Raw genomic sequence first — 27,358 nt, 5'->3', positions numbered from 1 at the left:
TAATCTCACCAAGGGCTTTCATTTCCACCATAACATAGTTCCATTTCAGAAAGCAGAGAGAGCGCACTCATTTCCAGAGTTTATTGCATTAAACATGCGACCAGAACATGCACAGAAAGGACAGGTTGCTGTTGTACTTCTACCAAACCACAGATGCACAAGGGGAAGGCTACAAGGCATAAGTCGTCAATATTCCATCTCACTAAGGACAATTGCTAAATTCATCTGCAAAAAGATACATTGTAATGTGCTTTTTTCATCCCCCTCCCCCCAAAGCTTGTGGGTTTTCTTACTCTTTTTTAAATATATATGTAATTTAAGTACTTTTAAGTACTGGATGGACTCAAAACGCCATGAGCTCATGGACTAACCACACACAGACCTTTTGTGTTAGGAAAAATATGAAGAAGTCACATCGCTGGATGGACAAATGGATTGATGGATGCTCTACAGTTCCAATAAGTTAAGATCCAAATGAAAATGCACAGTAATAGTTACCCTGCATTACGATGAAAAAAATAATAAATTACACGTGCTAGTTTTTTAATATATATAGATATACTCATAGGGATTACAGATCACTTGCAGCACGAACAGAATGACCCCAAAGTCACATTCTAGCAGGAAAAAAAAAAAACGAAACAAAACAAATCAAAAAACAAAGAGCAATGAAGGTTTTGTTTCCGCCTTTCCAGTCCTCCAGCACTGGGCCCTGGAACACGGTGCCCCCTCTCCGATCCTGGCCTCTGACCGGCCTCGGACCTAAGAGAAGGTGAGGTTGGCGGTCAGTTCTCGGATCCGGTTCTCTCGGCTCATCTTCTTGAGTTTCATTCGGCGGTTTTGAAACCAAATCTTGACCTGCCTGTCGGTGAGGTTAACGCTCTTACTGATCTCTAGGCGGCGCTCGCGGGTGAGGTACATATTGAACAAGAACTCTTTTTCTAATTCCAGCGTTTGGTGCTTAGTGTAAGGGCACCTCTTCTTTCTGCCACTCTTTGCTGTGAGCCAATTGCTGGTTGGAGTATCAGACTTGATTTCCTCTAACAAAATTAAAGGGAGAAGAAAAAAAATCAAGAATTTTTTTCTCTCAGTCTGTTCAAATGTACCCTTGGCATTGACCCCGCTGGCAGCCAGGCTGCTTGGGGGAAATGCTGGAATTAAACATTATTCACATGAGGTGGGCCTTGGAAGGGATTTGTAAATGATGTCAGATTAGTTTAAATGCCAAAATGACAAGATGGGCGGATACTCTCACCCTCTGTGTCAGGGTTCTCCCCCCCCCCCCCTCTCTCAACTTTCTGACCTGCACAAAACCTTAGTACACCAGTAAACTTTCAGGATCTCACCGGCAACATTCTAAGTGATCATCTCATAACCGGGCTGGAGTGGAAGCAGCAAACCACAGCCTGACAAGCTTACCACCCCAGTGTAGCCTCAGATCCCCAAGTCTGCCACTTCTTCCCCACCTCTCCTAGGCAGGCGGGGAGCCCCACAGCCAGGTTTATACGTACCCATTTTCTTTCAAAAGATAACCGAGGAATCGCGTACACCTTCTCTGCTCTGCCCGGGCATTGATATATGCCCCCAAATTTCCTGAATTCTCATGCCTTCTTGTCCCCACGCAAAAGCATTCTCCCAGAAATGTAGCTCCTTGCTGTGGCCCAACTCTGGGCACTGAGGGAGAGGATTGGGGGCAGAAAAGCCAGAGTCCCTGGCTCTTTGCCCTGCCCAGCCCTATGGCTGGCCCTGCCGGGTGGGCCATTTGCGTTCCATTCTCCCCCTCCTTCCCCCTTTGCCCCCTTTGCAAATGGACTGCAAAGCTTGCGACACTTTCCCCAGACAAAGCCAAGGTTACCTAGCCCCGCAGAGGCAGGGAGCCCTGTTTCCCAGCCCAAGCACCAACCGGCCCAGCCATCTCATTCCCCTTGCCACCCCCAAGCTCGCAGGATGCGGGGTGCATACACTTGAACACACACACAGTGTCTTGGACCATCTTAAAATCACTAGGTGAAAGGCAGCGTTGGGACTGCAAATATGAGCAGGAGAAAGGAGGTTCTGGGGCCGTGTTTACCAGCCGCAGGTCTCATTTGTGCTCTTTTGTTGCATTTCAGGTCTAGCTCAGGAAAAAATAAACCCGGCAAGCCCTTCCTCTGCCCAGGCGCCATCAGCATGCGGCCAGGACTAGCCAGGAGGGCCAGAGCAGCGAGGGAGAAGCAGAGACCATGTCGGGACTAAGACTGCCCCTCTAAAAGCCAGGAGGAGCGGCACCTGCCATTCGGGTCCCAGACTGCCGGGCTCGGCACTGGGCACGCGGGTGCTCCCTCTCTGCCAGGTTCCCGGGCTGCGCTCCCCGCCGGGGTGGCAACTCTGCTCATACCGACCTTTGCTTTCCTTCTCCTGTACTTCGGGACTGGACACGGAGACCTCAGCCAGGCAGCTCCTCTCTTCCGGAAGGCCACCCTTAGCCTCAGGGCTCTCCACCTGGGAGACTTTGGTGGGCTCCTGGCCACTCGCGGGCTCGTTCATCTTCTTTTCCATCTGCAGCTGGGCGGCCGAGAGCTGCGGCTTGGCCGCGCCGCGAGGGTTGAGCTGGAGCATGACTGTGGAGCTGCCTTCGGGGCTGTTATTGTACTCTTGGGTTTTCCCGGTGGCGTAGGTCTGACTCAGTCTAAAATATCCAGGGACAGGAACCTCGGGGTTCTCAACGGGACAGGACTCAGGGACCAGCCTCTGGTACGAAGGGACCTCGGCAGAAATGAGTTTGTTGCGCTTATCAGAATACATGCAGCAATTGGATTCTTCCTTAATGTTGGTGGTGAAGGAGCAAGTGGGGACTTGCTGTGTAACAGGTTGCTCTATTCGACAAGATCTGTTCGGGTCTGTCCAAGTGTCTACTTGAGGTATATAAGGATGCACATTCATACCCATATTTTGGTGGTTCACTTCTCTTTTGGCCAGAGACGGGAGCAGTCCACAGGTTTGCATTCCATAGGTCCCCATGTCTGCGCTAGGTGGTGGCATGTACATGCTGGCGCTGCTCGAATAAAAACTGTCACTCCTGCAGGCACTGATCAAGGAATCTACTAAAAAAGTATTAGCAGCAGGAGAGCTGTTGGGAAAGGACATTTTGGGGAGGAATTTGAAGAAGAGAGATTGTGTCCTTTGTAGGCTGACATCTCTAGGAAAACATTCCCGGTGTAATTGTGGATGCCTCTGCCGACCACATGACAACCAAGCCAATGAGATTTGAAAATGGCCTTGAGCCGCAGCCTCCTCGCAGGTCACGTGCTCCAGAGCCCGGCCGGCCGGCCGCGTAAGCACGGACAACAGCGACATCTACTATGCGACCGCGATAGTGCGCGCTAGAGACAACCGGCCCAGCACTCTCCGCCGCCCGCCAGCCTCCCAGGGCTCGTTCGGCCCGCCCGCCCCCACTCGCGTCCCCCACTCGGGCCTCTGGGCCCCGCAGGCGGAAGGAAAGTCTCGGCCCGAGGGGTCTCCGGGAGGACACACGCGGGGAGGGATGCCAGAGCGCAGTGGCGCCAGCACACAGAAGCATTCCCCCCCCCCCGCACACACCCAGGCAGAAGGCGCCCGAGAGGGCCGGGGCCCGGGCAGGGGGTGGGGGCCCAGCCTGGTTCATTTTGTCCCGGGCAGCCTGGGAAGGTGAGTCGGATTCACCAGGCTCTGAGACAGCCTACCCCAGGGGTCCACAGGAAAGAGCCCTGGCGCGGAGTCGCGGCCAAGGTATCCTGGGGAGCAGAGGCGAGAAGGGCCGCGAGGGCCGAAAGGCCACGCAGCTGGCCTGCCCCGCGGAGCTCCGAGGACCGGCCTGGCCCCGGCGCTGTCGTCTGCCTCGGTCCGCCCGCCCCAGCTCCCAGCGCCTCCCCGTCCCGGTGGGCTACCGGAGCCTTCGACTCTCCGAGGAACCACACCCCGACCTCTGCGGGCCGGGCCGCTGGGAGCTTTCAGCCCGGAGACAATCCCTCGCCAGCAGTTCGCCATCCACGAAAGCGTCCCTCGGGTTCCCAGCGGAAGAACTAAACCGAGGTTTCCCTCCCCACACACCCTGATAATAGAGGGCAAAGAGGAAGGAAGGAAGAGAACAAGAAAAGAATTTTTTCCAGGAAAGGGGGAAACTCGCCCTCAGACTCCAGAAGTTTTAGAAAACTGGGCCAAGCAGGAGCCGAGAGAGATGCAAAGGTGTCATTTGGTTCTTCTGCAAAGAAAAATATGTTTTCCTTTTATGGATTTTGTAAAAGCATTGGTTTCTGACAAGTGCAAGGTACAAAAGGTTGTGGAATTTATTAATACATATTAAGAAGAATCAGGGCGATCAATAAAATTCTCATCTACATTCTTGGGCTACTTGGTAATTTTCTTGCTTCTGAAGGTTTTTAAAGAGTTATACCCGCTGTTGCCACACACGGGAAGATATTTTATTAACAAATCAATCGAGACTTTGTAAAGGATAAGATTAATAGTTAAGATTTAGCATAATGGCGTTCGCTTTATGAATTATTGAAAATTATACTATTGATTTTTCCCCTTCGCTACTAACCAAGAAGGTCAATTTTTGTTTTAATACAAATTGTCAAATATTAAAAGCTATACTTTTGTCAGAAGTTGAGTTTTATAGTTTTGGACAATTTCTAAAATTATTTGACATGGTTCTACTTGGGTAAGGGAAGGGAGAAAAAAAAAAGAGGTGGAGGAACCTTAGTCCTCTGTTTTCTTTGGTGATGGAAAGTTCTATAAAGAAGATTTGGTCTGGGGTTGTGGTCGAGCTCATTAAAAGAACCACCACCATCACCACCATGGAAACTCAGAGTTTTATGAGAAACTTCTCCAACAACTTCCCGCCTCGTTCTCTGGTTGCAGGCGGGTGAGCAGTCTTTCGGAAGCCGCGGCCTCGGGGCAGCAGCGGGGAGCTTTAACCTTGATTTCCAAAGGCTTGCCCTGGGCGAGGGGCCCTGGCCAGGGCGCTGGAGCCGACCTCTGGCTTTTGAATCCCCTTCCCTGCATCCAAGAGAGGTAAAGGGCCCCGGAAACTCTGCTCATAAACCAGTTCTCTGTCTGGAAAGGTATCCGTGTTTTCTTCTCCCCACACTCATCCTGTCATGGGTTGGCCTTGGATTTCAGGCCCGGAGACTGAACTTGTGGGCAAATTGGGTTTCTGCCTCAGCAGAACATTTCTTTGGAGCCCGATGCTACTAAAGTGCCTCAGCCTACTGGGGGACCTAGTAGCTTGCTGGCCCCTTCACAAAAACCTTTCCCAACAAACCTTTTGTCCCCCTCCCCAAAAGGAAGTTCCCCTGGTCTGGTAGAAACAGGCATTGGACATTATTTTCGGCCTTGGGACCACTTCGCCTGTTCCCTCGCAGTGCCCTCGCCCAAACAATAACCCCTTTTAAAAAACTCCGCGGTGGCAATGAGACAGACCTTTTAAACCTTTATGCAGCTGTTCAAATACAACATCATTGTCAGGTTAAAAGCCTGGCGCCTCTAACTGCTCGGGCTGCAGGATGCTGGCCGACGACGCAGACGTTTAAACATTACCTTCGGCAGGGGTGGCTGTTTTTAAGCTTGGGGGCGGGGGAGTGAGGAAGGCAAAACACCCCACCTTTTGACTCTAGCCTGCTAAGCTCCCTTTCAAAGCTAACAGCCACTGACTAGCACCCCGAAAATTGCTTTCTCTTAAGGTGGAGATCGTGATCCCAGCCTCAGCTAAGCGTGCCCAGGCTGGACAAAGTGCCCGCTGCACGCGTTCACGGCAGGCGCCCTGACGCCAGCCTGGCGCTACAGCACTGTCCTCCCTTTGCATGACGGCCAAGGGAGCTGCCGGGAACTCCGTTGTCCAATTCTCCCAATCGCACAAGAGAGGCAAGAGTATTCAATCTAATCGGGAATTTTATGCCCATCAAATGCCCTTTCATAATCTTTATTTATACATGAAGAAAACATCCAAGCTAAAAAACAGCGATTCCTCACTGAACGGGTAGGTCTGCCGTGAGCCAGGACAGGCAGGATCTGCCTTCTGAATTTGGGGGGCCTTTCTGTTTCAGCTCCTGGCGCCTTCAAACTCAAAGTCACTCCCACAGCGGATTTGGTTTTAAATAGTTCTCTACTCACAGGGGGGAAAATGTGTATCAGATATAATTCTGAGTATATTATCACAAAATTTTCTTTCATTCTTTTTCAAATGTCTGTCTTCAGACCAGTTCCCTGAAACCAGAGACTGCCCATATTTCAAAGAGATTTTATTATAAAAATCAAGCAAAATAGAAATAATACAAGAGAAGGGTCTGGGCCTCGGAGGATGGAAAGTTTGCCTAAGACACTAAGGCTAAAATAAAGCAAATGGAATGAAAAGGCAGTGGCTTTCAAGGCCAGCCTTTATTTGCTTACAAGTATTTAATGTAGCTGATAGCTGCTGTTTTCGATCATCTTTAGATTGGTTAGAGCAGTTACCATTAATAATAAATCAATATTGCATCATAAAGGAGATGAATATCCATATTTGTACCAGGACATCCTTCTCTCTGGCTCAGTTCTTTCCAGAAAAAAATTAAAAGGGTCGCTTTAGTAAGAAATTAGCATTTGTAATCAAGAAGTGGCTTGCATCTGTGCTCTTCTGTCACCGAGAAGAAGAGCAGTAGCCCTCGGCCAGAGTGGACCTGGGGACTCCTAGGTTCACCCTAAATTTGGGCCCCAAGTGGCCTCTCAGGGCTGTGCCACTCTTTGGGGGCAGAGAGGTTGGGCACAAATTTTAAAAGCTGCTTCCTCAGGGCACTCCTCTGGGTTGCACCCTTGCACCTCCTGGCCAATGGGAAAAAAATCAAGGGGGCAGTTGGAGAGACTGGGGAAGACACCACCAACGCGAGGAGGGGTCTAGGGAGATGTGCAAAAGGGCCAGTGCCCAGGAACCTTTTTCCTTCATAGACACAAAGAACTCCTACTTCTCCTATTTTCCCTCCACTTCAGGATCTGAGACCTCAGGGACTCAAGATATGTGGCTATGCTCTATGAGCCCCACACACCCTGAAAAATCAAAATAAGTCAGGTCTGCAGCCCCCAGAAATCCTAGTCCAATCCCCTGGCCTTTTTCAACTTGGGTGCTGCCAGGGGAAAAGAAACTGCAGACCCGTTGAGCACTCATGGTCTGGGTGAGGCTGCCAACCAAGGCCACATGAACCCCCGCTGGTGCCACCTAAAGAGCAACACAACATTTGAGGAGGGGGTTCTCACCCCACCTTGGGCTGAGGCTCAGATTAGGCCTGGGGAAATGTTGCCTCATCATAGCTAAACTGGACCCATGGTCAGACAGGCAGGAGCCAGGGTGCCCGCGGGGAACATCCATGCCTCTGGCTGGCGCCTCCCGTGGTGTGGGGAATCTCACAGCCCCCAGCCTCTGCTGAAGCGGATGCCACCTCCCAGGGGTGGACCCAGAGCCTTTGGTCCAGGGCCTGGAGGGAGGGGGCAGAGAGAGCGGAGCCAACAAGGTCCTTACTAATTCAGGAGATTGCATGTGCTTCACAATGAACTTCGGGAAAGAAGGGACTGCCGCCCTTCATTTTGGAACTTCCCTTTTGGACTGCGGATGGTGACACAGACCGTCCTCAATATCAGGGGCTTCTCGGGGTGGGGGTGGGGTCGAGGAGGGCACTCGGCGAGAAAATTGCTTTCAAAAGCTGGTGCCAAAATCAAACTCCGCGCTCAAGGCCAGCAGACGGCTTGGAAGGGTGGCCAGGGTTCTGTCAAACACAAAGCTCGTTTGCTTCAAATGCATTCCCTATTCCACGACGCCTTTAAAGTAAAAATGTTTCCCGGGACTGCCTGCCGCTTCCCGCAGCCACATTAGCCCAGCCGGGACCAGTCGCCCCAAGTCAGTCCTGCCTGCGCTTCTTGGTCGCTACCGGTAGCCCAGGACATCAGGCACGACCGGGGCAGGGGGAGGGGTGACTCCCTCGCGTGGAATGACCCGCTCAGTCCCGATGCGTCTCATTTTTCTGAGACAACACTCAGCTAAGTTGCCGGCGCCCTGATCTCTTAAACAAAAGCCTTTTAATCACCCCAGGCGGTCGGAGAGCGCGCAAAGCGGACGTGGTTTTGTACAGGGGTGGTCCGAACCTTCCTATCGCTCTTCACACTCAAACCAACAAGAAAATTGATTTCCCTAATTTAATTAACTCGCAGTAGCAGGACCTATTTTGAAATGCACATATTTGTCTTTTAAAAACCTCTCCTCGACACCACCAGGTTATACCAAGGTACTCTTTGCAACAGCTTTAAGAAGACAACGATTAAGTGATCGCTTGTTTTAGTAACCTGGGTAGCTCCCTTTTCACTGTCTTTATACAACTTCCCAACCTCATGGCTGCTTAGAACAAACACACAGCGAACAAACACCTTAGCGGTTCCTAACGGGCTAAGATTGCATATTAGAATCTAGTATTGGAAAGATATGGTACCGCGGCCTCTCCGACAAATGCGTTTTCTGGAACATGAGCACGCCCCCGTGTGGCTCTCCAAGGCCATGCAAACGTGAAATGGTATCTCTAGGTTCCGCTTGCCTAAGGTGGTGGACATACAAGCTTGCTACATTTAGACGCAGTTAAAAAGAGCGAGAGAGATGGAGAGAGAAAGAAAGAAACCAGTTTTAAGTTCCTGGAATGATCATACTGCTAGAGCACTGACATTGTAACGGATGCTCAGAATTCCAAACAAAGGAATCCCCTTCTGAACGAAATTATTCCATTGTAGACTTCGTTTCTATTGCATTTTTCACCAAAGGTAGAGGGACGCTTTTGGAAACAATATAAATATATTTTCTTTTGTTCCATGTCATAGCAAGTGCAGTAATTTATTTGACAGGGTGACAGGTTTTTTTTTTTTTCAAATATAACGAAGGTGTAAAGCTGAATAGAACTTCCTTTTTTAAATGCCTGCATTTAAAACTGCAGTTCTACATTAGAGCTATCTATGACCCCCCCCCAAAACACACCCAGCATTTCTTATCTGTCTTCAAAGCATGCTGGTAGACATTTTATTCTAACTAGTATTTTTAAAAGAAGTCAATTGCTATTGAATTACACAAATGTTTGAAGGGAAATTAAGGTTATTGATCCTGAAATTAGGAATTTGCTAAGATTTATGGTGAGCCCCCGATATGATTCTGTGTGGTCATAAATGTGTGTGGGGGTCTGGATGTGTGTGAGCATGTGTGTGTGTAAGTGGGTGGCAGCTGAATATCACAGAAGAACCTTAAGGTGCCTAATTATTCAGAAAGGTTAAAGGTGATGACCTTGACATTTTGGAAGTTCAAAGGCATACACTTATGTTTTTCCTTCCCCACAAAGCTCTGGTAATTAAAAAAATTTTGCATTTGGAAATGCATGCCTCCTTGCAAGATGCATGGGGTTCTGTACATCTTGTGGATTTATTTTTTTGACTTAGGGCTTATAAGAGGTTAAGAGTCATAAGATTCACTTAACTCTTTTCAGAGAAAGAGAAGCTTTTTCTCACTCTTCCAGTTTATTGCACATTGCGGAAATCTCTTTTGGGCCCACCAGAAGGTGTATAATATAACCCAATTAAGCTGTTTAGAACTTTGGCTTTTATGGTGTTGTCTAGACAGTTCAAGGTTTTGTAAACAGCCTGGCCTGGCCCTGCAACATAAAGTGCAGTGCAGCCCCCACCACATTCTTTAACTTGAAGCGATAAATGTGGTGAGAAGTGGGTCTGTAGCCCTGGGCCCTATTTCCAGGGAGGGGGGTTACCTTCTCTGCTCCAGGCCCCTGTGACACCAGCAAGGACCCCAGGCTCTGTCTACCCACTGATAACTTTGTTTAGCAAACTTTTTTTTTCAGTGAAGGGTTTTAGTTTTGGTTTCTTCTTTTAAGGGACCCTGGATCCTTGACACCTTGTTAAGAGTGAATTTGGATTTCCTAACCAGTTTTTTTTAATGTTGTCTTTTCAGAAATTTCAAGCTTACTACACTGGGGGTGGGGTGGGGAAGGAGATTTGCTTCTTAGGTTCCTGCTGCCCCTGCTTCATCGCCTGAAGAAGGCAGCACCAGCATGGCTGGGTCACATCTTCAGCTGAGAGATTTATTCTTAAAGTGGTTTTTTTTTTAACCAGTGTAGTCTAGAAGGGATAGGAGGAAACAACTCTTATTTTAATGGGATTACAAAGCATCTCACTTGATTTTCAGTTGCATCAGAGAGAAGGTTCTGGCCACTAAAATATCCTAATCAGACACTAAACTTCTTCAAAGAGGAAAATTCATAGTGTATTGAAGCTGTAACCTCCATTTTACTAGAAACCATTTATTCACACAAAAAAACAGTGACTCATGCCTTGATAAGACAGACCAAAGGTACATTTCCCAGAGTTTAAATAATCTGCATTCACCAAGAGGCAAGGACGGGGTCCCTTAGACTCAGAACAAAAACAAGCGCCTTCCAGCCCTTCGGCCTAACTCTACCAATCCCACAGCGTCCCCACGGGAACTCAGAGAGAGGGAGGGAGAACAACAGCGCATTGGCGATAAAATTGTAAAGGGACGTTTGCATTTACCATTTTCCCCTTATTAGGATCCGTTCGGCCAAGTCCCCGACCTCGTCCGCAGGCTGCAGTGGTCGCTGGGAGGTCCCGAGTTGACCGTGGGAAGGAATCGTGGAGTTCCACAGAGAAGAGGCGGCATTAAACCCAAGGATATTGGGCCTGCCCAGGGCAGGTTGGTGGGGAGGAGAGTGGGTGAGTGGGGTTCGGGAGAGAGGGGTGCTTCCTGGAGCTCTCAAAATAAGGGGTTTCCAGTGAAATACTGCAGACGGTCTCTGTTCAGTTTCTTTTCTTTCATCCTGCGATTCTGGAACCAGATTTTGACTTGCCGGTCGGTGAGGTTGAGCATCCGAGAGAGTTGGAGTCTTTTCTCTTTGTTTATGTACACGTTAAAGAAAAACTCGCGTTCCAGTTCGCGGATCTGGTACTTGGTGTAGGGACAGCGCTTTTTCCGGGACCGCTGGGGGGCCACTGCAAGGCAAAGAGACCAAGGGGTGAGAGAGGCCGCTGCCTGCCTACCTCCGCCTGTCTTCCCAGGCCCGCGTGAGGGCCAGGCCTCGGGCCCCATTGGGGACGTCCCCTGCTGCCGCTGAAAGGCCCTGCCTGCATCGTGGGGGATGATATATGGGCGGGCACAGGAGAGAGTGCGGGCGTGGACGAGTGTGTGTTCACGCCCGGACACACTCACACACACACACACACACACACACACACATATCCTGGCACCGAGGTAGGGAAGCAGAGGGTGAAGATGGCTCTCAGCTGGACTCGAAAGGGAGAGAAACACCAGCGCGCAGGGCATCTGCTCGACTCCAGCCAGCAGCGTGCGTCAGCCAGCGGCTTGGATAAAGTCCAGTTCAAGAATCAAACTCTCCCCAACCACCCCCCTACCCCTTTAAAAGAAGGCTCGAGTGTCCACACTCACAGACTTGCTTGAACTCTCTCCACCCTCCATGGTGTCTACGACCACCACCTCAACACACACACACAAAACTAGGGAAAAGCTCTGCAGCGATTAATGTCCTTCTCGAAGTCTACCTTAAGCCCACCTAAATTGGTTTCCTATCGTAAACACGCTTTACAACGGCCCGGGAAATCTTATAGGATGTATAAACCCCTTCGAACGCTTATAAAGTAGCACATAAAACGGCGCAAGCAGAGGGAGGCCCCCGCCGCCCCCCCGTGCCCGCGGCCCGGGAGCCCAGCCGCCCACCCCGCACCCAAGTGCCTACCTGCGCCGCCGCTCTTCTCAGCCCCCGCCTCCCCCGGGGGCCCCTCGCCTTCGCCGCCTTCTGCCGCCCCTTTGGGCTCTGAGCTGGGGGTCGCCTTGGTGCAGGGACTGCTCCCGCCGCCATTGGCCCCCGTCTTGGGATCGCCCTTGTCGGTAGCGCCCTCGGGCTGCAGTGGCGCCGGCGGCGGAGGGGGCTGCGGCCCGGTGAACGGGGGCCCGGGCGCAGCCTCGTAGAACTGGTCAAAGCCCTGCGGCAGGATGCCATTGCGGCCAACGGCGCTGTAGAAGTTGGAGGCTGCGCCCGCCGGGCCGTGCGGCGGCCCGGGCGCGGCACACACCGGCTCGGGCGCCTTGAAGAGCACGTCCGGCCGCCGGCCCGCGGGCGGGAGCAGTTCGCGCTGCATGGCCGCCTCCTCGGCCGCAGCCGCCGCCGCTGCTGCCGCCGCCGCTGCCGCGTAGTAGGGAGCGTAGCCCCCGGCGCCGCTGCTGCCGCCCCCGCCAGGGCCGCCCCCACTGCCGCCGCCCCCCGCGCCGCCGCCGCCGCCGCCGCGGTATGGCCACTTGGCGCGCTCCAGGCCGTAGTCGCGGAAGGCCACTTCGCGCACGGGCTGGACGTGCGGCGCCAGGTTGGAAGAGTAGGGGAAAGTCATCTGGCAGGACGACGGTTGTGACAGGAACGACGGCTTGCTTGCGAAGTCCGACGGGGCCACATAGTAGGCGCAGCCGGGAAGGTACATGCTGGCTGCGCTCGGGCCGCACTCGTCAAAGTCGTTCATGGCTCCTCGGCGTGGGCGCCGGCGAGCCCCGGGCCGCTCCCCGCGCCGCCAACCTGAGCCATCGATTGCACAAGAGGCTTGGGCCAGGATCAACTAAGCAAAAAACCCCACCGGGCGCTGACGTGCAATTCATCTTGATTGATTCTGGTGGTAATTATGTCACGTGACGCCATGGAGAGAAATGTCCTTATATCTATATCAGTGCTCGCCAACACGCCCCAGGACGGCTCCTGGCGCCGAGACGCGCGCGCGCTGGGGGCGGATCGGCCTCCCTCTCCAGCCAGCTCTCCCCGGGCGCCCCCTGACCAGGCTGTGGCGCAGGCCGGTCACCTGTGCGCCGCCGGCGGCTGCCACTGCTGGGTGCATCTGCCACCACCAGGCTAGGCCGCCCGCCCGCGCCCGCCCGCGCCGCTTTAAGTACGCGGACCGAGGCCGGCAGAGAGGAGGAGGGAGGGGGAGGAAGGGGGAGGAAGGGGGAAGGGAAAGAAGAGGAGAGCGGAGGGGGGAACCCAAGCTCGGGGCACGGGGAACTAGGTGTGAGGGTGTGAGGTTCCCACCCCCTACACTCTTTCCTGCAGCCGCTCCCTCCCCCGCGACGCCGCCACCCTCTGCAGCTTGCCCGCCGGGAGCTTGTTGCTTCTAGTTCAAGGGGCGTAATTGCGCCACTCTCGGGGCACAAGGAGCCCTGATTTACATATTTCTCTGCCGGCGCATTCGCCGCGGAGTAACTTGGTTCTCTTCACTGACCCCCTGAGCGCAAGTACCAGCCTCAAAAAACCCATGCCAGAACCCTATCAGGAGCTCACCCGGGCCAGGGCCTCAGTGCCCACTAGGCCCTGTTGCCCTCTCTTCCTTCCTGTATCTCTTTCACCTTTCTTGTCTCCTTTCAGTCTTCTCACTTTCTCTCCTGTCCTCTCTTCTCTCACTCCCGTTTTCTTTTCTTCCTGCCTCTTACTTTACTCTCTGTCTCTCACTCTGTCCCCTAATCCTCTGTTTTCCTTTACCCCAGTTGTATCACCCTCTGTATCTCTCTCCCTGTTGTCTCTCTGCCTTTTATCTCCCAGTGCTAAACCAAGCAGTTCAGCTATCAAGAGATACTCTGTGGCCCTCTAGAAGCTGGGTGGGTCTGTTGAACAAAAGGATCTGGAGTCCTACTCTCGGGATGCCTGGCTTCCCACTTTCCCACAAGCGTAGACAAATCACCGGTGCCTCTGCCTTCCTCACCCTCTCTGCTTTCTGGCCCGGACTGGGACCAGCTCGCCTCGCATCCAGCCCCTTCTCTGCGTCGGAGCCCTGCCAAGGCCTACGCATCCATGCCGCGTCTACTCTAGGCTCCCACAGCACCCTTGGGCCCCCACAGTCTCTTGGAGGGGGCTCCCTGAGGTCCTTTGGCTGTGGGGGATGGGGGCGTAATCTCAGCAGCTCTTGCCTCCTTGCTCAAGCCCTTCTTCTCCACTGGGCTCTGTGTGCCCCCATCCACTGGTCCCAAGGCCTCACTCTCCTCCAGCCGCAGCGTCTCTCTTTTCTAGCCCCGGGGTCCAGGCAAGGCCTGGGCTCCCGCCTCCGGGAAAGCCAGCGTTTTCCAAAGGTAAAATCAGTCTCTCAGAAAGAAGTTCCCCAAACCTAAATTCCAGAACCGAGGGCAGGAAGTTGCCTCTCTCCCCAGGATTCCTCTGTCAGGCAATCCCAGCACGGGTCCTGGGCCTCAACCCTACGCCTAGGACAGGCAGCGCAGGTTGTGAAGCTGGTTCCCTCCCTGGCCCTGGCCGCCGCAGTGCTGGTGCAGTGAGCTCTGCCCACCATGCAGACAGACGGAGAAAAGGCGGGTGATCAGAGCTCATATCTATTTTCTGGCCGATGTTCCCCCCTTCCTCTTTTTCTCCTCCCTCCCATTCTCCCTCCCACTCTCTTTCCTCCGCCCCCCTCCCACCTCTGCTTGCCTCCGAACACTGCGCGAACAGTTCAGTGGCGACCGGAGGGCAAGAAGCACCCCCCACCAATGCCCATGCTTGAGTGCACTATCCACACAGCTGGCACCCTCGCCCAGATTCCAGCTCGCCCCCTTCTCCTCTGCCCAGATCGCCGGCACACTTATCTGCTTCCCCATCTCCATCCCCGGCCCAAGCCTCTCCCTTTCGGGCTTGTAGTCGACGCCCCTGGATCTCTCTCCTAAAATGGCTCCCCGGACACTGCACTCTAGTCCTGCGGCCGCTCAGGACCCAGGGCAGGGGCGGCGGGGCCCCCGGCCGAGTCTTTATATGTCTGCAAGTGCTCAGGATTCAGGCACCTTCTCTCTGCACTGGTGGGGCCCAGGCCGCTCGCTGCCCCCAAAGTGGAGCCTACTGACCGCCGAAGTGGGGAAATGGGGGAGGACGAACCATTCAAGTTCAACGACATGGCGACGGCGCTCGGGCTGGAGCAGGGCTTTGGCGGGGGAGGGTGCGCCATCTGCAGCGGCGCGCCGGTGCATAGGAGAAAGGGGCGGCTGGCCCCTCTCCGCGCGTTAGCGAGGACCCCCACCCCCACACTCAAGGGTTTCATTCGGGTCCCAGCCCTCTTCGCCTTTTGGCCTCAGCTTTTTCCTTCATCTTCACCCCGAAACCCAAGGAAAACCGCAGCCTCCCGACCCGCGCGTTCCGCTCGAGAACATACCGTGAAGACCCCGGCGCTGTGGCCTTGTCCTTGCCTGCGCGGCCCCACTCGAAGTGCAGGGAGCGCACTGAACCCTCCGGACACAGCCAGCAGCTCCGCGAGTGGTGGCTTTCCGCGCAACGCCCGGACGCGATGCGGTAATTTTGAGCCACCCAAGATAAGACACTAACTTGACCTTAACTTTGTCAGGGCGCCCCTGGTATCTGGAGAACGTGAACAGACACTGTCTGGCAGCTCTCGTAAAAGCTGACTGGGGAAGAGATTCTGAGTCATTTCATTTATTGCCACTACAGTTCTGCAAGAAAGCTTTTCCTCCCTGCCTAACTTTAATTATTTATGCTCTTTTAGGAAACGAAAGAAGAGGATAAACGCGGAGAAAACACCCAGAGCCAGTCCCTTTCCTGCAGAGCCTTCGGAATGGGCTCCTTAAGTCAAGCGCGTGAAGAACAAAAATGTGGGGATATTACCTTTGTCCAAGGACGATCGGACAGGCGCCGTACCCACTCCCCACCAAGGGGGGTGGATGCAGCTGGGAGAGGCGGGTTGAAGGGGCACACCCTCCCCCCCCAGACATGAATATTTACAGCGTTTCTGAATTTCTCCTCCACCCACCCGCCTCCCGGAAGCCTCCCCAGTCCGCTTCCCTTGGGGAGAGCCCCCAGGCCTTAAAAGAGTCCCCTGATCGGCCCTCTGAGCTCGCAGCCGATTGAATACCAGACCAAGCCGTTTTTTTCTTCTTTAAAAACCTTTTTCTTGGTCAAGAGGCCTGCCTGTACTGCAGCATTTGGGAGGACGCATTTGTCTTTGTGCTAGGGAATGTTAAGCACTCAGATTTCAGCATTTCTCTCAGGCATTTGTTTATTATGAATTTCATTGTGATTCTGAATCCCTGCCTGGACTTCGGCTGAAAAGGGAGAGAGGACACCACCACCTTTGTATTTGTATTTGTATAGACCAGTAAAAGAAATGAATTTGAAAAACACCGACGCCCCAATCGACAGACAAAATCTTACACTTAGAATAATTCCAATCTGTTTGGGGAGTGGTCTCCATGAATATCTCCTCCCACCCTACATCCCAGGCTAAAGAGAAAGAACACAATGATTTAATGGTATATATTGCAAAGAAATGGCCTCCCTGTGTTGTTTTAGGGCCTGGGTCTAAGTCCGTTTTCCTTGTCCTTTACCCAGCCCTTGGGACCTGAGGTCTGAGTGTGGCCTCTGCCTTTGTTCAGTTATTTTGAAGGAGGAAAACCTTCCAGGACTCAGAGAGATTCAGCTCTGCTACCACTGCCTCCCTGAGCCCCAGTAGGTGGGGAAACATTCCTAATGATATGGCCTCAGCAGCTTCTTGCTTCCTTTACCCACCTCCCCTTTTTTAAAGGAGCTGTTTAACATATATTTCATCAAATTTGCTTCAGGGGAGGGAGTTAGAACCACTGAATAATCGAAATTGGAGATTTAACGGTTTTGCTAATTCTCCCACTTGCTGAAAGCTAGCAATTCTCTAGTTTCCATCTCCGAGCTAGCCGGAGAGCTGGGGTCTGCACGAGCTCGGTGAACACCGAGCAGGCCCTAGTCTTCCCGGCCCAACCTAGAGGCTCTGATGGCCTGGGTGGGGGGGCAGGGTGTGGAGACCACATTTCCCAAGGGAGCCGGCTGGACTCCAGGCAGAGGTGCCAGTGTGGAGGATTTCCACAGCGCATAACCTATTCAAGACAAACCTGACCAAAAAACATGACAGGGAGATATGTTTTGTATTGAAATCCAAGGACCCTCGTATCTAGGTAGCCCCTTGATAACAGCGAGCTTCAAAGTTTGAGAATTTAGGCAAAATTCGGAACCCCCAACCAAGAACAAGCAGAGAGTTCACTTTGTGTGTAAGACACGCTGAAGTCTGCTCACTGTCCAACCCCCCTTGGATGTTTTATACACGTTTTGTTCGTAGGTTTTTCTACACCATTTTCTGACTTGGAACCATTTTCTCATTTAATGAATAGTCAAGTCAACACCCGCAGTGAAACCACAACCAGGAAAGAAAAACGAATTTGGTGGCCTGAAAAACATTAGAAGGGAATCAAATGTTTTGAAAAACCGACATCAGTCCCATGACAGCTTGACTGGGACCTGGATATTTATTTCCACTCAAAACATTTTTATATGTGTGATATACACAAACTATTGTTTCTGATAAAATCAAAACAGAACAAAATATGCATGAAAACTATTAGCAGAGAAAATTCAATTTGTCTAAACATCAACTGAGGTCAGTTGGGCTGAGGCTCAGGGCTCCCCATGAGGTGCGCACTCCAGATCTGGGCCTGGTCCTCCACTGAAAATAAATCATCATATTTTGGGAAGGAATCTTCAACTCTTTGGCTGTCGTGCATCTCGTCAGGTGTTGGGGGGGCGCTACTTCTTTGAAGGAAAGGGAAAAGAGGCAAAGATGGTAGAAGGATCTTAGGGAGCCCTCAGGTTAACTGAAGTTAAGTCAGAACACCCCAACACACCGAGGACATCTCTATCTGACATTCAGCAATCCCAGCCTCCACAAAGGAAGCCTGGTAGGGCCCAGGCCTCTCAGGCTCCACTGGGATAGGTCAGACATAGCCCCAGAAAGAGCACAGTGGTTGGGCAGTGGAGAGGGTAATGAGAGGGGAACTTCTGCTTCTCTCTACTTGGCCAAGAACAGAGAAGGAGGCTGAGGCTCTGAGGGCCTTCTTCCTAGGCCCCCGAGTGCTGACTGCTGCGGGAGACTTCACCTCTCCCTGTGGCAGCCCATTACTGCAATTTAAGAAAGAAGAAAAAAAAAAAAAAAGACAATTCTTGACACCTTTGCCTACCTCAACAGGAAAGCCATATTTATAGTTGGAATGTAGGACCCCCTACCCTTTCCTGGCTCACTCCCTTGTCCTCCCCTTAGATATTTTTCCCTCCTCCTAGTGCAACCCAGCCTCAAAGCCTACTAGCAGCTCTCCTCACCAGAGCTCAGCTCTGGGGGTCCAGTTACCGAGGGCAGGGCTCTGGCCTGGGCATGTGTGAGGAAGTGGGAGAAGTAGGGGCATTTTACCAGTCTAATCTGGAGATTGCAGTTTGCTATTGAGCCCGAGCTTCCCTTGTCCCAAACATGGGAAGGAAGTATCCAATCCATCACACCCAGAGGTGTCTCTGGAGTTTGTCTGGCCACCATGCCCCTTACTCTCCTTTCCTCCTAAAGTCTGAAGGTCTAGGGCAGCTTTTGTCCTCCCAAACTAGCCAAGGCAGACCAGAGTGGGGACGGCACCCTTTCCTTCCTCCAGAGTTGAGATTCTGGCTTTGGCTGCAAAGAGACAGAATTGTACTCTAGTCCTTTTCAGTCTGCCCGAGTGGCCTTCTTAAATTCAATTCCACTCCGAGCTCTAGTTAGGCATCTACTCGATGCAGAAATGTCTGGGGAGATGGGAAAAGGGAGACTAGTCAGGTGGAAGCAGAAATCCAAGTACAAGGGCACTAGAGTGAGCCCCGGGTATCATGCCCCAGCCAAGAGTTAGGACAGGTGACCCCAAGCCCTCCGCTCTGGAATACTCAAGGCCAAGGTTGTGCCGCAACTTCTGCAGGCTTCTGTCAGAAAGGGGAAGGCATGGACGCTCAACTGGCCAGGTCTCCAAATCTCCTGCTGGCGTTTGAGACTGCAGACTGAGCGGGAGGGTACCTGAAACCAGCGGAGGAGGAGTGGAAGGAAAGGCCCCATCCCAGCTCTTCCTCCATGCCAGGCCTCGGTGAAAAAAGGCAGGCCCCGCCCGGCCGCGGCCACATCCGGGGCTAGTACAGCGCCAGCGCCTGCTCGCGCAGCACCACGCGCTTCTTCTTCATACGCCGGTTCTGGAACCAGATTTTGACTTGCTGGTCGCTGAGGTTGAGCCTGTTGGACAATTCCTTGCGCTTCTGCCGGTTGATGAATTCGTTGAGGAGGAATTCGTTCTCCAACTCCGCAATCTGCTGCTTAGTGTAGGGTTTACGCTTCTTGCGTGCCCTCCCCGGGGTTGCCCCCCACGGCAGGCCTGCAACACAGCCCCAACCCAAGTCAGCCCGGCTCCCTCCCTGTTGCCTGTCCTCCCCCGGCAGCCCCCTCCCCCAACACACTCTCCTTTGCCCCCACCTCCCACCCCAGCCCAAACTGGCTCCGGGAGCGTGGTCACGGTTTACCGTCGGGCAGCGAAGGTCGCAGGCAAGAGGCGACGCCCGCCGCCTGCACTGTCATGTTCAAGGTGAGCGGGCCCTTGGCGTCGTCCTTGAAGCCAGCAGAGCAGGGTGTCCCCTCCAGCAGAGCCGAAGAGCCCGGCACGGCACGGCCCACACCCGCGTAGTCGTACTTGGCCGCTTTGAGAGCAGCGGCCGAGGGGGCCAGGCTAGACTCGGAGATGAAGGGCGGCCGCGCACGGCCACGCTCTTCTGGCCCGGCGGCAGCGTCGGGAGTATAAAACTTGGCCTGTTCTTCGGATCCGTCCTTGGCGCCCAGGGGCTGGAGGCCGAGAGGCCCAGAGCCAGCCAGGTAGGGCTGGGAAAAGCTGCCGAAGGCTGTGGCACTGGCGGGCTGCGCTGGGGCACAGGAGGCGGGCGTGGTGGCCCAGGGCAGCGCGCCGCGCGGGTAGGAGATGGGGGGAAGTGCGGCCAACTGGCCACCATTCGTCCGTAGGTTGGAAAAGTAGAAGGAGTCGGGCGACTGCAGATTCAGAAGCGAGCCCACATAGCCCGCTCTGTAGAGAGTGCGCTCACACATCTCCAACAAAGGGCTTGGGCTGCGCTCGCAGCAGTATTTAGTTACAACCGGGAATAAGAGGACAGGCTCAGACGATTGGACGAAACTTTGCCTGCAGGTTCTTCAAAGCCGGTCATTTCAGCACCGCCTACATCCCCCGACCCGTTTTCCCCCCCTTCAGGGTATTATGATAACACCCGCAATATTTGATGGCGAAGGGCGAGGCTGCCAGGCAGAGCCAAGGCATGTTGAGCGAAGGTGAAGCCTCTGAATTTCGGGGATGGTTTCAAGAGCTGAGGGCATCCGGCATTGGGTGCCCTTGCCTCAGTGTCCCTTGGGATCCTTCTTGGTCTTGATTGGCTTTGTGCTCCTGTTTTCCACTGGCTTTCTTCTACCAGCTTTAAGTTGCAGCTGAGGCCTTTTCCAGGTCAGCGCACTTCTTGGCTTGTCCAGAGAGAACCTTGCTCTGGTGGGGCCACGAGCTCTGTCTGTAGGCCTGAGCAAAGCTACTCCTCACCCCCTCATCCCACTTGACAGGATTCTACATGGGTGATCTGGCAGTGAAGACCCAGTGCTGCCTGAGCCCTGGGTCCCAGGCTGCAGACATAGTTTGCTGATAAAGGAGAAATGCATCACAAACTCTGCCCAAGCTTGGCACCAGGAAGGGGGCTTCACACCGCTCCTGGTGTGCTTCTCCATGGCCAAGCACTCTGATTCTAGAAAAGTCACCATCCAGGTCCATGGAGTTCGGAAACCAGTGCTACTTGATTGGCCAATTGTGGCGAAAGGCTACATTCCTTTCATTGCAGGGAGTCGCCTTGGCGACTGCAGTCTGCAAACCAGAACTCCAAGGTGTTCATCCACTCCATAACACGCAGGACAAGCTTCCCTGACCTGGTGTGGAAGGACAGAAGAGCCAGAACCACTGGCTGGAAACAGCCGGGCACACCGAGGCAGCGGGATAGCAGCGTTCCTATGCTCAGCGCCTCCAGGGGCGCGCAGGCTGCTGGCGGGTTCGGAGGTCTGGCGAACAGAGAGGCCGACGGGCTGCGCTCCCTCGCTGGGAGCAGTATGGCAGCCGCCGCCGCAGGCCCTCCAGTCTAGTGTGGCCAGAAGGCTAAGGGTCCTCCTTTCCTGCCTCCGGCCCCAAGACCCCCAGCGACCCCGTGACTGGCGCCCGCCCCAGGCTGAAGCCCGCCTCGCGGTCCCCGCGCCAAGCTGGAATTGGTTAGACCGCCGGCTCCGGCACAGAGACCACACAGGCGCCGCCGGAGGGCAAGGCTGACCACCGCGCTGCGACTTTATTGTGTGAGTTATGGCGACCAATTGGGCGGCTCTGGGGAACGCAATCGGCCTCTTCCTCCTGCTGTAGGGCGGGGGTAGGGGGTGGGGGTAGGGGGTGGGAATGGGCAAGTCTGGGCTCCTCAGGGCTCTGTCAGTTTCCTTAGGAACTCAGAATCAGAGGCGTATTCCATTCCCTGTCCTTTCATGGAGGTGTAGGCACAAGCTGAAACTTCAGTTCCTAGGGATTTAGGGAACCTAGTCTCATTTTGGGAAACGCCCTGTTTTCAAGGAGCTACAGCCTCTCTAGGTCTGAAGCCCCAGTTCCAAGGGGTCCCTGCAGTCTCCCATCCTCCCATCTAGTACTGTAGAGCGATTCTCCAGTATTTCCAAGTCCATGGTTGCCTTCTACAGACGCTTAGGCAGCTGCATAGCTGCGGCTTGTCCTATGGAACTAGAAATAAAAGGAATTAAGATAGAAATAGAAAAGATTAGAACTAGACTCTTATTTCTCCTTGGCATAGATGATGCCCAGGTGTCCCACCTCATCTCCTGGGTTTTTTATTTCCGAGGTCCAGCAAACAAAATGGTACTTTGGAGCTGGGAACTGGGGACTGGGAGGGAGGGAGGGAGGCGAGTTGGGGATGGGGCAGGAGTCTAGGCTGCTGAGCTGGAGAATGGGAAAGGAAGATTTGGTCGCGGAGATAAACGGCAAGCTCTGCCAGTGCCGCCAACTGCCCAGGAGATGGCGAGCGAGCTCCACGCCTGGCGAGGCGCAGCTGCACGGTCAAGATCAACAGTGAAGGGCGGCGCAGCTGGCCTGGGGTCGCCAGCCCGTGCGATCACAACCCGCTACCAGGCATGGCCGAGCGTCTCAGAAAGCCAGAGATCGTGGCTGCAAGGTTGGCCGTGACAGAGTAGCCAGAGGGACCCGGCGGGCTGCCAGACACGGGGAAGCGTCGCGGACGCCCCTTTGTCTGGCAGTGCGTCCCGGCTCCAAAGCCTCCTTCGCCTCTTGAATCACGCGTAAACGCGCGGGCCTTGATTCTCCACCAGTGGCGCTCGAAACCTGCCAGGTTTCGGAGCCGCTGTTCCTGCGGCCTTTCAGTCTCCACCCGAAGCAAAGGCCTCTCCCCGAAGCTCCCTTCGCCTCGCTGGCCTCCCTACCAACCCTTCGGCCACCGACCGGCTCCGCTCCTCCCTCCTCAATTTGGAGTATAAAAGGAATTCATATAAGTAAGAAAGTCTTCATCTGTTATCGATTTAGCCGTCAATTCAAATTCCAATGGAGAGGGTTTCAGCCCAGTTTTAATCTTCAGTAAACCTCTCTGTTTCACTTAGGTGGGGGAAAACTGACCCGCAAACTACTGATGAATGGAAAACCTCTAGGCAATCCTCCCCATCCACGACGGGAAACCTCAGAAACCTCAGAAACGAACCTGGAAAATGGGGTGCAGCCCTGGAGTCTGGAATTTACAGAAGAAGAAGAAGAAGAAGAAGAAGAAGAAGAAGAAGAAGAAGAAGAAGAAGAAGAAGAAGAAGAAGAAGAAGAAGAAGAAGAAGAAGAAGAAGAAGAAGAAGAAGAAGAAGAAGAAGAAGAAGAAGAAGAAGAAGAAGAAGAAGAAGAAGAAGAAGAAGAAGAAGAAGAAGAAGGGGAAGGGGAAGGGGAAGGGGAAGGGGAAGGGGAAGGGGAAGGGGAAGGGGAAGGAAAACGACGTTGGAGAAGAAGGAAAAACAGGCCCGTTTCAGATGAAAACACATTTTGTGAGGAAAACAGAGAAAATGTTAATTCTTCCCGAAGTGGAAGGTCAGGACCGCGTAGCCCCCTTTTCAGAGGCTACTTCTTCTCCAGAGATGGAATTACAGTCACTTTTCTTTCTCTCTGTCTCTCTGTCTCTTTCAATTAAAATGAAGTTGCTTGCTCGCAGTCGGTTGTAAGATATGAAAGAAATCAAGCCGAGGCAGAGAAAACGAAAGTAGCTCCGAACCTTGGGTCTCTGCACTTTCTCTGGCAGATCCATAAGGGAATCCTCCTGCCAGAAGAATTTACATATTGTGTGAGGTTGTACACATCTGAATTTGACTCACATACCCAAAAGTTAGCAACCATTGAATTCATTGCGCCCTAGCACTAATGACGGGGCATTCATTTAGTTCCTCAGCGGCCATTTCCGAGTGGCAAAAAGCCCTCAGAAGGAAAGTTCATAGTGCCTAAAAATTGCGTCTAGAGGTTTAGGGTGTATAATTATGGTTTCAGTCTTCAACTGCTGTGTGCAGGCTGCCAGGAGAAGGCGATAAGGGATAAGCCTGAAATGTTTCTTTTTCAATTGCCAAATATGGATATGACTAATTTCAAGACCTTCCTAGAATAGATATTTATAATGGCCTTTCTAGGAAGAAAACCTCCAAGTGAGTACGTTTTCCAATACCTGGGCACATACATACATATTGGTTTAAAAAAATAAAACTATTGAATAAACTGATAATTTTTTGAAAAAGAAGTAGAATTTTATTGGAATATTTTTGAGTTGATCTGGTAAAAAATATAATTTTAGACACCACAAATTATATCCTCATTTAAAGATATCACTATGTTAAAGCCACGGGAAAAAGAGGGGTGGGGAGGGTAATGGAAGTGGGAGCCTGGAGGTTTCGGAGACCAGGGCTGGTGTTGAGTTTCCTTCATCTGTGGGGAACACCATAGTGTTCAGCATAATAAGATTTTATAATAAATAAGAACAGTTTCTAGAGGCAACACAAGCTTGGGAAAAGAAAACAAATGTATAAAGACTCAGAAGAAACAAGAGAGTTCTGTTTATTTGCATCTCCCTAGGAGTAAAAAATGATTTTTAAATGCCTGAAGCACTGTCCATGTATCTCAGCTCACAGACATTGCATCTACAAAAATAGTCTCTCGGTTGTATAAATATGCAGCACTTTAGAAGCAGTTATTTATCACCGCTTTCAGAAACATTTTTTTTTCTTCCTGGACATCAGAGCTCCACATATTTTGCATTTGTTAAATGTTTTAAAGCTCCATGAGAGCCCAACACATTTGTTCAGAGTCAAGTTCTTCATTGGGTCCTGGATAAAAGTTCCCACCCGCGGCCACAGTGATTCAGCCTCTTTCAGGGAACTGAAGAGATGGCCCTCAATTTTAATGCCACAGACCCGAGGCCAAAGAGAAGGGGATGCATTAATATCATCCATGGGTCACTCTGCCAAGTGCAGCCATTTAAATATCTCCAACTAGAGCTGGAGAAGTGAAGGCATCCATATTACAGCACACATTATATCCAAATTAAAGATTATAAAAGCATAAACACGTACAACAGCAAGTGAAAGACCCAAAGTCAGAAAGATTGTCTTCACTCCAATATTGATACAAACCCTATTTAACAAGGTAGCTGCTTTTAAAGCTGTCACAGTACCTCCAGCCTCCTGTTTTTAGACTTTACCAGTGACCCTAAGAACACTGCTTGCCCAGAGATGTTTCCATTTGCCTCAGGGAGACTTGCTAAGAGCTAATGATTCAATTACCCAATCACAGGATATGAGTGACTGCAAATCATTCTGCCCTAATGGATTATGAACATAATCAGTTCTGGAAACAGGCACCAAAAGTGATTAAAAAAAATAAAACCCTAAAACCAGAATGGCACTTCTGAAATTCATTTGTGGGGATTATTCAAAAATACTTCAAGTCCTTTATACTGGCCTGGAGGGAGAAACAGAACATTAAAAAGTCATTAAAAAATAAACCTAGACAAGAGCAAAATCAATAATAAACAAGTAAGAAACAGAACTACACAGTCAGGTTGGGCGGCAAAAGGTTTTAGAGCCAGATAAGGGGAGGAGAAAAAAACAATTCACAAAATGTGCCATCACTGGCAGGGTAGTGGGGGAATTAAATACATATTCAAGTCTTTTCAAAGGTCTTTTGGAGACAACTGAAAGCATTTAAAATCTCTGTGGCCAAGCTGGCTACATCAGGAGACAGTGTCTTTGAGCTTGGAAACGATTTTCTTGTCTTTCACTCTTCGATTCTGAAACCAAATAGTCACTTGTCTCTCGGATAGGTTCGTGGCAGCCGAGATCCGCCGCCGCTTGTCCTTGTTAATGAACTTGTTAATGGCATACTCGTTCTCCAGTTCTTTGAGCTGCAGTTTGGTGTAGGGTACCCTCTTCTTCCTCCCCCGACGGTAGACACACATGTCTGGCTGATTTAGGGCCACATCCCCTGGTATAAAAAACAGCACGGGAAAATTAGACCAGGATATTTGGAGCACCCAGCTGAAGACTGTGTGTATACTTGGAGGGGGTACAGGGAATGAAGAAAGTCAGGCTGTTTACACTTCATTATTATTTACACAGACATATTATTTACACATTATTAAAGAAAGATTATTTACACTTCAAAGTGAAGGCCAATTTGATGGATCATCATAGTTTCTCAAACCGGCATCTTAACAGGCCTGTGATTTTATGGTGTGGTTGTTGGGGATGCTCATAAGGCCAGTTTCTGCAAATGCTGGTTGCAAACATACACAGACTCTAAAAAATATCCAGGCTGTTTGTTCAAGCTTTGATTTCTTGTGTACCTGTGTTTGGAGCTTGCTTGGGAGCTCTTGGAAGTCTTAGTGGTCACTCTGGGGCATTCATGTCCTTGAAAAGTGAGGCCCAACTCCCTGACACCTCTTTGGGGAGGAGGGGCCAAAGCTGAGCAAAGGGCAGCAAAGACCCTCAACTTTAGGAGAAAAACAGGCCTATGCGCACACACAGGAGGAAAAGAATTGTGAGAGAAGCAGTTTAAATTAAAGGATGAAGTTACAGATTTCACACAAACTGGACAACTGTTCCACTGGGTTAATCTAGATAGGGAAGGAGGAGAGGAACCTACTCCCAAGTAAGGGCACAGACTCCCAGTACTTTCTTTTCCTTCTCTCTCTCCCTCCCTCCTTGCATCCTTCCCTCCTGCCCTCCCCCTTTTTTGTGTGACATGCCTACCTGGAAAAGATGATTTCCAAAAGTGGGAGCCCTGTGGCTGGTCCTTGGCACAGTACACCTGGCTGTTCCATCCGTTGGCCAGCGTCCAGGACTGGTAGCCCTCCATGGAGATGTACGCCTCGTGCCGTGGCTCCCCGGAGCCGAAGGTAGACACCATGTCGATGTAGCCGGGCACATGCTGATAGGGGCTCGTGTAGCCTTGGTAGAAGGACACCTCCTTGGCTCGCGCGGGCACCTCGTTGGCCGGTACACTGCTGCTTGCCAGGCCGGACACGTCCATGTACTTCTCCACCGGGAAGCCTCCCAGGGAGGCGTGTGGCGACGACTTGAGAGCATTCTGCTGTAAGCCCACGCCGTGCGACATGCGGCAGCTATAGTAGCCGTTGCCGAAGTGGTAGCCGTAGCCCAGGGCTGGGGCGCCCGGGGGCGCGGCGGCGGCCGCGCCGGGCGCCGGGCACTCTTTGGCGGAGGGAGCCTCCGGGCGCGCTGCGACCACAGCCGAAGATGACGACGACGAGGCGGAGCCCGCGCGCTCAGAGGTCCCCGGGTACGCGAAGCCCGAGGCCGCAGCCGCCGCTGCTGCCGCCGCCGCCGCCGCAGCCGCCGCACGCCCGGAGTGTGTCCCGGCGAAGACTGGCGCCGAGAGGAAGCCGCGACACTGGCCTGGCGCCGCTGCCGCCACGGAGGAGGAGGAGGAGGAAGAGGCCGGGGCCGCCCCGGCGGCCCCGCTGTCCGCCCGCAGCCCGTCCATGTCCCAGCTCCCGGCGCGGCTCATGGCCCAGCCTGGCCCGGCCCCGGCCCCGGCCCCGGCCCCGTGCAGGAGACCATGGCGCGGCGCACCTCCTCCCTCCTCTCCTTTCTCTCTGGTTCTCTCGCTCCCGCCCTCTTCCTCTTGCCCTCTCTCCCTCCGCTAGCCTCCCGCCTCCCTCCCGCCCGCCCGCCCGCCCTCCAACAGGTTAGCTCATCGCGGGACGTTTATAAAAACGAAGTTCAGGTTGGGAGGGGGCCTGGGCCGGTTGGGGGGCCGCCTCCCTCCCCAAGGGCTCCCGCTCGGGGCCGTGCCATTGGCTGCGCAGGGCCACGTGGGGGTGGGGGCGCGGGAGAGCCTGGC

The 27,358-nt window shown here is 52.7% G+C and overlaps 4 protein-coding genes across 4 annotated transcripts; all 4 read right to left on the bottom strand.

Annotated features, from left to right (window-relative positions):
* Positions 1-67: 67 nt before the first annotated feature.
* HOXD10 (homeobox D10) lies at positions 68-10,580 on the bottom strand. The gene is made up of 2 exons (XM_010960722.3): positions 2,382-10,580; positions 68-1,040 (listed from the first exon to the last, which is right to left on the bottom strand). Exons 1-2 carry the CDS (start codon positions 3,334-3,336, stop codon positions 763-765), a joined length of 1,233 nt encoding a protein of 410 aa, XP_010959024.2. The 5' UTR covers positions 3,337-10,580; the 3' UTR covers positions 68-762.
* Positions 10,581-10,796: 216 nt separating this feature from the next.
* HOXD11 (homeobox D11) lies at positions 10,797-13,785 on the bottom strand. Its single transcript, XM_074363923.1, has 2 exons — positions 11,796-13,785; positions 10,797-11,034 (listed from the first exon to the last, which is right to left on the bottom strand). Exons 1-2 carry the CDS (start codon positions 12,568-12,570, stop codon positions 10,799-10,801), a joined length of 1,011 nt encoding a protein of 336 aa, XP_074220024.1. The 5' UTR covers positions 12,571-13,785; the 3' UTR covers positions 10,797-10,798.
* A 5,105-nt stretch (positions 13,786-18,890) lies between these two features.
* On the bottom strand, positions 18,891-19,980 carry HOXD12 (homeobox D12). Its single transcript, XM_010960720.2, has 2 exons — positions 19,407-19,980; positions 18,891-19,261 (listed from the first exon to the last, which is right to left on the bottom strand). The coding sequence occupies exons 1-2, from the start codon at positions 19,978-19,980 to the stop codon at positions 19,023-19,025; spliced, it is 813 nt and encodes a 270-aa protein (XP_010959022.1). The 3' UTR covers positions 18,891-19,022.
* Positions 19,981-23,847: 3,867 nt separating this feature from the next.
* On the bottom strand, positions 23,848-27,092 carry HOXD13 (homeobox D13). The gene is made up of 2 exons (XM_074363226.1): positions 26,248-27,092; positions 23,848-25,480 (listed from the first exon to the last, which is right to left on the bottom strand). Exons 1-2 carry the CDS (start codon positions 27,020-27,022, stop codon positions 25,230-25,232), a joined length of 1,026 nt encoding a protein of 341 aa, XP_074219327.1. The 5' UTR covers positions 27,023-27,092; the 3' UTR covers positions 23,848-25,229.
* Between the last annotated feature and the right edge of the window lie 266 nt (positions 27,093-27,358).

Source organism: Camelus bactrianus, chromosome 5 (genome assembly GCF_048773025.1).
Source record: "Camelus bactrianus isolate YW-2024 breed Bactrian camel chromosome 5, ASM4877302v1, whole genome shotgun sequence".
In the NCBI taxonomy this organism is placed as follows: domain Eukaryota; kingdom Metazoa; phylum Chordata; class Mammalia; order Artiodactyla; family Camelidae; genus Camelus; species Camelus bactrianus.
This window is presented reverse-complemented; position numbering and strand designations above follow the sequence as displayed.